The sequence below is a fragment of the Penaeus chinensis genome, chromosome 37 (assembly GCF_019202785.1).
Source record: "Penaeus chinensis breed Huanghai No. 1 chromosome 37, ASM1920278v2, whole genome shotgun sequence".
Lineage (NCBI taxonomy): Eukaryota > Metazoa > Arthropoda > Malacostraca > Decapoda > Penaeidae > Penaeus > Penaeus chinensis.
In genome coordinates, this window is record NC_061855.1 from 14,458,674 (window position 1) to 14,468,673 (window position 10,000).

The 10,000-nt window shown below is 42.9% G+C and overlaps 1 protein-coding gene across 1 annotated transcript in view; it reads right to left on the minus strand.

Moving 5' to 3' along the window:
* Positions 1-6,151: 6,151 nt before the first annotated feature.
* The window catches only part of LOC125045513 (autophagy-related protein 23-like), a 14,400-nt gene continuing 10,551 nt past the window's right edge, over positions 6,152-10,000 (minus strand). The window contains exon 3 of the mRNA XM_047642807.1: positions 6,152-9,873. Within this exon, the coding sequence (XP_047498763.1) occupies positions 6,338-9,873 (3,536 nt within the window). The 3' untranslated portion in view covers positions 6,152-6,337. The remainder of the gene's footprint in view (positions 9,874-10,000) is intronic.

Below are 10,000 nucleotides of genomic sequence, written 5' to 3' on the forward strand. Positions count from 1 at the left end.
ATCAGTGGGGCTAGTTGATAAAGAGGCAAGCTTCAGTGCCCCTAATACGGGTACAGAATCACTTATGGTAAACGTATATGGGAAAGAGAAATAGTTCACCCCTCAGGGACCCCATGAAGGGTAATGGCTAGATAACTAAACTGGGGAATACCGTGCCCATGGCTCCGAGGCCATTTAGGACTGACCCAAAGCCAGCCTTTTATATTTTCAACATAGCTCTCATGGACAGGAGTAGGGGGCTGGAGAAGAGAAGGAAAAGGAAAGAGGTAAAAGAAAAGACCATACAAAATTAGTTAAGCCAGGAGCTGAGGCCCAAGACAGGAGAGATCCCAACCTCTCCTATACCCCCCTACAACAACGAGTATGGAATTGGGGTGGGGGCAATTAGCTTTAGATACTTCACTTTTAATAGTTAATGGTTTATGGTTAAAAGCAAAATAGATGTAATAGACATCTAAGGTCATATAGCACTATAGGAAGGTATAGTAAAGGGTTGTGAAGGGTGGTTGAGTTAGTGGTTAGTTGCTATACGTCAGCTATCTAGATTAATATTGAAAAAAGGTTAAAGCTGGGCAAAGGTGTTGACGAGTGAATGGGTTAAGGTCGGATTAGGTAAAGGGGTTAGATCAAGTGAAGGATATGCATGCGTCTGAGGAAGGAGATCAGGTTGTCAAAACAGAAAGTGTGAGATTCTTTAAGGATGTCTGATAGGTTGGGAGGTCGGTGTAGGGAGGATAAGGGGGGGAAAGCAGAGATACGGCTGCAACAAGGCATGGGCAGGACAATATAATGTGTGGAACTGAAAGAGGGACATTAAATAGGAACATAGGGGTGGATCAGAATGTGACATCAGATAGGAGTGTGTTAGACGGGCATAGCCAATGCATAAGCGGGCAAGAGCCGTCTCCCAACGCCTGTTCCGTTGAAATGGAGCTGACCAGGAGGAGATTGATAGTTTTACAGTATGTAATTTATTATTGACCAAAAAGATCGATTGTACAAGAAGGTCTTAAGTGGGAGTAATAATCCGTGGCTGGAATACGTGAGAAACGTGGTTGGTGTGATCTGGACATAGCGGCGTAGCGTGCTAGAGTATCTGCCTGTTCATTGCCGGGGATTCCAACATGGCTGGGCACCCCGCAAAATCGGTTAGTTTTGAGGCGTGTGGACAGGTAGAACAGCCAGTTCTGGATCATACAAAAAAGGGGGTTGGTCGAGTGTATTGACTTTATGAGAGTTAATGAGTTACGGGAGTCAGTAAAAATAGTAAAAGAGGAAGAAGGGAGTGAGTATATGTTTTAAGGCAAAAGGAATGCATACAGTTCTGTAGTAAGGACACTGAATTCAGGAAGGAGGAGGTATTTGAAACCGCGAGTTGGGAAGGTTACTGCGAAACCAGCACCGGAGGTGGATTTGGAGCCATCAGTGTAAACATGAATACTGAAGGAATAAATGGAGACATGGTCAAGGAAATGGGTGAGAAGGACAGTAGGGGTATTATTTGATTTTGATGGGTCAGGGAAAACAGAGGAGCAAATACGGGGGTAAGGTATAAGCAATGGAGGGACAGAATGGACAGAAAACGGAAGAGGTCGGAGATGGGGAAAAGGGGAATGGGAGAGGAGGGTATCCATGCGAATGGAGATAGGAGTAAGTAAACATGGAGAAACATAAAATGTAGGAAGTAGGGATTATGGGATAGTTAGTTTGGTGAGGGAAATTTGGTGGAATCAGCATAGGAGAGAGATGGTATGCCTGATTCAGTGTACAGGCTCTCAACTGGAGAGTAGTGGAAGGCGCCTAGGGCTAAGCGAAGACCGCTGTGGTGGATTGTATCAAGATGGTCAAGAGGGGAAGTTGAGGCAGAGGAGTAGATATGGCATCCGTAATCGAGAGTGGAGAGGATCAAGGTAACGAAGATGGAGGAGAGTTTTGTGATCTGAGACCCCGGATATATGGGACAGAGTTTGTAAGATTCGGAGACGGCGGCGAGTCAATTTGGAGTCAAAAATAACACCAAGGAATTTGCCAGAGGAACGGTATTGCACCCGAGTGCCATATAAGAAGAGTGGAGGTTGGGGACCTACACGTGCACGAGAGATAAAAGAATGGAGAAAGGTTTGGAGGTAAAAAAGCGAAGCAATGGTTAGTGGCCCAGGAGGATAATGATGATATTGCAGACTGAAGGAAGTGGCGGAGAGTTGATATAGTGATGATCGGGCTCCTGGTGGTAGAAGTGAGACAATGTCATTAACAACAAGAAGGAATAAAGTGGTGCTGAGCACACTGCCTTGTGGGATGCCTTCGAATTGAGGAAAAAAAGATGATGTGGAAGAGGCTTTTTGACCTAGAAAGTACGTTTGGAGAGGAAAGACTTTATAAAGACACTCATGTTTCCATGTATACCTAGGGAGGACAGTCGTTGGAGAATATGATACCGCCATGTGGTATTATATGTTTTTTCTAGGTCAAAGAATGTGGCTAATACGGATTCATGGTGTGCAAATGCAGATGTAATATATGGTTCGAAGATATCAAGATATCACATTTAAGTGGAAGTTAACCATTCGCACTAGTAGTTTGCACAAGCAGCTAGTTTGAGCGATGGGGTGGTAATCTTGAGGGAGGGTACCCAATTTATTGGGTTTCAGGAAGGGGAGGATAAGAGTCAGTTTGGGACTCGGAGTAAATAGTTTTTATAAAGGAGTTGGTTGGGGAGTTTTGTGAGACAAAAGTTTTTTTTAATGGGGGAAGAGGAGACTGGTGTCTGAGGAGTAGAGGTAAAGGTAGGTGGAGGCGAGTGTGTAGTAGGAGAAGAAGGGGTGGAACGTTTAGTCTGACTGCTACGGGTAGTGCGGGAAGGGAGAGGGGAAGGTGTTGAGGCTACAGTAGAGATTGGAGTGTTTGGATTTAGAATGGCAAAAGAGTTTGACTAGGGAAGGTAGGAGGTAGAAGTGGGGAAGTAAGAGGTTACTGGAGTAGGGAGTAAGATAAAAACCTCGTCGACGTGCTTCCTGTCAGGCTTCATGTAGAGTGAGTCCATTACTGAATCTGAGAGTTGCCACCTCAGACCCAAATTTGTAGGTGGGGCAGCCCCTATAAAATACATTATGGGGGTTGCCACAGTTGGCACAAGTGCGTGACTTTGCAGAGCAATTTGATCGAGTATCACCAGGTTGGGCACATAGAGGGCATCTGGCTGTGGAACGGCAGTTTTTTGCAGGATGTCCTAAACGCCTAAAATTTTGGCACTAATGGGGAGGAGGTTGATATGGTCGTACAGGGGGGGATTCTCCACCAATGTAAACATTAAAGGGAAGGTCATGTCAACGGAAAGTAATTTTGGCAATGTTAGTGGGGTTCTTACGATAACCTCTGGGAGGAATGGAGTAGCACTGTACTTATATTGTATCATAGTCCGTGAGACAGGCAAGTCTTCTCTACAATCTGACCAATTTTGGTTATAGATGGGGCAGTTTGCTGGAAAGATAGAGACCGTATTGGGGGTAGGATGAGGTTCTGCAGGAATAAGGTTACCAGGGAGATCAGTTTGATTTGATAATGCTATAGCTTGGTTTTCATGTAACTAAGACAAGATGGAAACGATCGGGTCGTCTACGGAAAGAGAGACTGTCTACTTGTTTTTGGAGACATTGCTGGAAAAGAAGAGTGTTGTCAGAGTAGGGAGCTGTGGGAGTGATCACGAAAAATCGGTCCAATTTGGCTGGGCTAAATAGAGTATTTAAGATATTTGTAGAGATGGGGGTAGTAGGAAGTAGTGCTGATGGAGGTAGCATTACGGAGGTGGACAATAAGGTTGTAAAGTAGTAATAACAGAGGATGGGGTAGTTGATGAAGAAGGTTGTGGGGGGAGAGGTGATGAAAGGTGAGCATGTTGGGAGAGAAGAAATGTCTCCTGGGGACTGAGTGTTGGCTCGGGTGGATAATATACTAATAGGCATTGAGGAGGGGGTAATAGTTGCTGTGTTCGGAGGCGTGGTCAAAGGAGAGCCTGGGGTCGGGGAATCGGGAGTTTGAATTAGTGGTAGAACATTTTCCTTATTGATCATGGTAAGCCTGGAGTATGTTGGGAGAGAAACAGTCCACCCCTCAGGGTCTGGCACAAAGTCAGCCTTTCATCCTTTCAGAACGGCTCTCACACCTCAGGAAGTGGATAGTAGCAGAGGCTGGGTCCCAGTCTTCACCTCTTCATCCCCCCCCCCCCCCCCCCACACGACAACAATGGGCAAGGGATGGGGGGGGGGGGACTTGACTTTGAAGGTTACTCATATTTCCATCTCTCAGTCCCTTTATTAGTCTGTTTACTTTCTCTTTACCTTCCGTGTACAAAATTTATCCATACATGTAAATGTAAATGATGAAGAAAACGACAGGAATGTAAAGAATCTAGCTTTATTTTGCTTAAAAAATATTCTGTAAGTGACAAAATACTAGGTATATGTTCAAATGATCCAAACAAAATATCTTAACAGTAAAACATATATAATAATACAAATATAATAAGCTATATACAATGAACAAAAAATATAATAAAATGAAAATTTAGCAAAAATGATAAGGATCTATGAAATTAATACAGCAGTATCAACCTTATTTTCTGTGCCGTCAGACAATTACAGCTAGCAGATAAAGCATAAAAACAAAAGGAAAGAGCAAGAAAAGAGAAAAAGCAAATGATAGTTGTAATTTTACAGAGAAATAGTTTCCAAGTGAACCATTACCAAGATGGGTATTCGATAATGCTCTAAAATCTTGGAATGTATTAATAAAAACAATAATGAAAATATGCTCGAGTAAGTTATTTCCTCTATATACATCTATATAAAGTAGGAACTTCCATAATCTGGATAGCACCTTAGCAACATTCTTTTTAAATAAGACAACTCAGTAATAAGAACAAATACTTGGGGAAATACTACAAACACTGTACACATAAGAGAAGTGAATTTGTTCCCTTTTATATGAAATTATACATTAGTAATGTAACATCTATCGGAGTGTTGAAATTATTTTTGTAGGCGATACATGCAATATAAGGTGTCATAGACGAGTGTGCTACATTGCTTATGGAAATAACTAATGGAAAATAGTTTGAACCAATTCAGGTATCAAAAATATATAAAAAAAAAACCCATCTTTATTTCCTTTAAAAGTTACAATAATTAGCCTTTGCTGAAGCAAAACTTTTTCTTCTCCGGGGCAAGAATAATTTTAAAACTACTTTGTGCCTATTGTCTTTCTGCTTATTTGATACGTAACTAGTCATTACTTTTTCAACTGTATCAGTTTTAAGCTTTGCTACCTTATCTTGACTTTACGTTGTAAACATAAATTATCTGTGACCAGTTCATTTAACCCTATTTTCTCTATCCTTCCAAGATTTAGACTGGTGGTTTAACTTCCTGGCAGAATGAACTTCTGAACCAGGATCTTTATGTCCCCCTCTAAACAGCATGATTTTTTTTCATCAGCTTTTTTTTTTGCAATAACAATATGTGACCTTAAAATATGTGACCATTCCCTTTATTTTCTTATTTCTTGCAAGATTTAAATAGGTAGTTTCACAACTTTTTGGAAGTAACTTCTGAACCAGGATCTGTACATCTCTGAAGATAAGTCCTTAACCCAATCAGCACGGATGGCAAGAATACATGCCATGCCCACTGTAAGATAAGTTTATTTATTTTATTTACACACAGATGGCTCCACAAGTGCCCATTCACCAAGGAGTCAGTTATTAGTCCTACCTATCTCACTGTTATCCTTTTCCTTGTCTTTTGGAAAAGGTATTTTGTAATATTTCATTGTTTTAAATGTTACCAAGACTTTATTAACAATTTGATAATCATAACATCAATAACAATAATAACATTGTTGATATCAATTGTATTAAAAGAAAAACACATTTTCTTGCAAATTCAAGGAATGGGGAAATCAGGATCAGTCACTAGGGCCTACTAATAGACTCCTTGCTGACCAAGCACATGGAGCCATCTGTATGTAACAAAATTCACAAAAAACTACAGGGGACAGAACATAAATCCATGGTGGGTTAAAGTTACATAAGTTTCCTTGTGATGTTACTTTGTGCCCATCAACTTTCTACTTGTAGATTTCTATATCTATGACCTTTTTTTTTTTTTTCCCCCAGAACTTTTAATATCCTTTGTTGACTAAGTGCTTCAAAACTTAAGTTACATGGGAGCAATTCTTTTTACTTTGTTTTCCAACTTCTTGCAAGATATAATCATAATGTTTTGCTCGATTTCAGGTACTTCTTGTGTCTGTGGCAGTTTCTTTTATGTGAATGTCCCACCTACGAATCAGGAGGGAGTGGGTATATGTTCCCCTTTGCATATGCCGTTGGGATAAGGCGGTTCCACTCCTCAGCAGGAAGGTACTTCTGAACTAGGACCTGTAAGTCCTCTTCTGAAGACACAAGTCCCTGACGTTTCATCAGCTTCTTCACATCCTTGACCTGTACTTCTTTTACTCCCCCTCTTGCTGCCACAAAGTTTGCCAGGTCTGAGCAGCAGTTCTTCCAATACTCTTCACTCACCCTTAGCAGCTGGTCTAAGCCATCAGGATTGAGCCTGCATTTAGCAAAGTGTGAGAACAGTTCTTTAGTTGCAGCTTTAGAGAGTCTCTTTGGGAGCTCCTTCTTTGAGTTCTTTTCAGCCTTGGGGCGTCTGAGGCCAACTTTCCTGGGTGTCTGAGGCTTGTCATACTTCAGGAGAGAAGCTAGACGTGGACCTTCTTGCCTAGTGGGGACTGGGGCCTGCATTGGCTTTTCTGCCAACTTCTGCAAGAACTCCTTCATTGTCATCTGCTTTGGGTTAGAGGCAACGCTGGCTAGTGTGGCCTTGCGGGTGCTGGATGTGCTCTCATTAGCCATTGATGTCTTCTGCACCTGCTTGTTCATAGCAGCCTGGGAGTCATCTAGATCTTGCTCCATTAAGGAGACCTCCCCATATTCTCCAATATCCTTAGATGCATCTAAACTCTCATCTGGCATCTTTGCTTTCACTTCTGGCATCACACTTTTTCTTCTGAGAAGTGTTGGCAACAGGAATTCTTCTTCTTCATCACTCTCATCTGTCTGGCTTGCTGTGGCTGCTAGGGCGAGATCTGATGTTGCCACAATTTCTTTCACATATCCCTTTTGAGTCTGACCCTCCTTTCCTATCAATTCTTCTACAGTGTCATCAGAAGCAGCTGCCTCTGTTGCCTCTTCCCTTCTGTTGGGTGTGCTTTGACTAGACATCTCTCTTACTGACCTATCATAAGTTGCCTCTGCCTCAGCCTCAGCCTTTTCTCTTCCTTGGGGTGAAGCCAGTCTAGTCTCCACATTTGCTAGCAGATCTTTCTTTAATATCATTGGGTCATCACCTTCTTTGCTGTTGTTGTCTGCAATGGATGTAGCCCCATCAAACTCTTCAATGTCTGCCTCTGCAGGAACATCCCCTGCATCAGTATTCTGAATTAGTACTGGTGATCTACTCTTTGCCTTTGACTTGGGACTTGCCAAGCCCTCCTGAAGTTCTACATTGATGCTTCCTATGGACTCCTGCTCTTCATGTGAATCTGCAACAGGTAACATCCTTGGAGAGGCTCTTGTAGCTGCTTTAATGGCTTCTTCTGGGTGGACTTCAGCTTCAATGGTGACTGTGTGCATCCTAGCCCTTTGAGCAGCCATCTTTGATCTCCCTTCTTCAAGTACTTTTTTCTCACCTAAGGTTACATCATTTGGCTGAGGGGAGCCTGGAAGTGGCAACTCTTTGCTCTTCTTTCGAGGGGTTCTCCTTAGGATGTGCTCTGAAGGGGACTGTGTTTTGAGACTAGATAATCCATCTGGAGAAAGATTTGTGGTCTGACTTTCATCTAGTCTTGTTAGTTTCACCTGAGCATCTTTCATCTCAAAATTTTTCCGTGGACTGTCAAATTGCAAATCTTTATCTAAATTGTCTTTCACAAAGAGCATCCCAACACTTTTCCTCGGACTTTTGCTATCAGAGCCCATCCCTGCGAGTCTCCCTGGAAATGAAGCAGGTAAACTTTTCCTTCCACTCCTTGGTGAAGAACGATCCCCTACAGTCTCCCCAATGAAAGAATGAGCCCGAGGATCATTCTTTTTGCTCTCAGTCTGAACCTGAGATCCCAAGCTCGTCTCAGACAATCTGGCCTCTGTTTCTAAAGATTTCTGAGGAGAATCTGTTTTATCCACATGCATTCTCATGCTTTTCTGCAGTGGAGACGAAGCCGTATCTGGGACCCTAGCAGAACTTTTATTATGATCAGGAGATCCTTCAAGAGTAGAAACAGCTGCAGATATGTTACTCTCTACTTCCTTATCTTTGTCATCATCACTATCAATAATAAAGCTTGTATGATCAATCTCCGATGGCTCACTGTTTTGGTTCTCCTCATCTATGTCACGGAAGCTTAGTGGGGGAGATAGCTGGTCTGGATATTCTTCTTCTTTCTCAATTAGTTCCTTGGTTGTTGAATGAGCTCCTGCACTGGCATTACTCTCTTGAGTTTCTGGGATGGTTGTCACCCCTCCCTCTGCCAGGTCTTCATGCAGGTCCTCAGTGTTAGATGAATAACTGTTAGGTGTATCAACTCCTTGGCCCTCCCTCACTGACTCCTGGGTCTCAGGAATTAGAATAGCATCATCATCCTGGGTTTCTGGGATCACCCTGATGTCCTGAGAGGCTTGACTATCATTACTTTTCTCACTACTAGAATCCAAAGTAAGCATTATCTGGCTAGCCTCATCCTCCATGTCTTCCTCTTCTTGTAAAGCTGTGCTCTCAGTTTCTAATGGCTGTTTCTCTTCCCTCTCTTTCTCCTCAGCCTCATCCTCTACTGTCTCCAGTTCTGACTTCTTCAAATTCTTCATGAGTTCAGTCAAATTTAACTCCACAGGTGGTGCTTTACGCCCAAACCTCCGCCTAGTTGCCGCCTTTACATCTTCTAGGCTCTCATCAGCATTGTCTATGTCGTAGGTATTGTCTAGGTGGGAAGCTGGCTGGGTTGATGGTATTGCTACAGGTGAATCTAGCATTTTTTCTTCTGCTTTCCCTTTAGGGGAGGCAAAACCTTCTGGTGACTTCCATTTGGGTGACTTATTTTTATATGAAGAGCTTTTTCCCTTCTTTGGTGTTATGAGAGGGGGTAAATTTGGGTCAGGCTGGGAGAGGACCACCTTCTCTCTCCTGCTAGGGTGGCGCATTTTCCTAGCAGCTTCAAGGTTGATGCTGTCATTGGAAGACTCTAGTAGGCTATCACTAATGTCCCCGTAGGTTTTATCACTATGGAGGAAAACACTTGACTCCATCTTCCCTCCTGCCTTCTTTCCTATGGCAGGCTTCTTGGCAACAACATTGGAGGACAATTCTGGCTGGGATGCAGACTCCAGAGGCTTGCTTCTCTTCTTACGGAACCGGGTGGCTTTCTCTAGGTTAATGCTCTCACTCAGAGAAGACTCATCACTATTGGCTGAGAGACTCAGGTCAGCATATGTCTGACTGGCTAAGCTTGTGCTTGACCTAAGACTCCTGAGCGACTGATTTGTAGAACTGGTTTTCTTCATAAGGGCATCAGATGGCAACTCTGGCTGAGATGCTGACTTCAGGGTTCTGGTTCTCTTCTTGCGGAACCTGGCAGCTGTTTCCAGATCAATGCTCTTATTGATGAAAGAGTCTCCACTGTCTGAAATGCTCAGGTCTGCATAGGTCTGGTTGGCTCCTTTGATATTGCTCACATTGAGGGATTGGTCCAGTGACCGCCTGGAGAGCTGCAGTCGTTGGCGAAGGACCTGCGTGTGCAGGTTTGTGGCCTCAGTATTACCTGGAAGAAATGGTGGACTCATATGAACAAAAGAACTTTTTGACATTCCTCTTCTGGTATTTTGTATTTTACATATAAACTCATTATCTAAGGCACTAGCTGTGCTGAGAGACATGCAATCATTCAG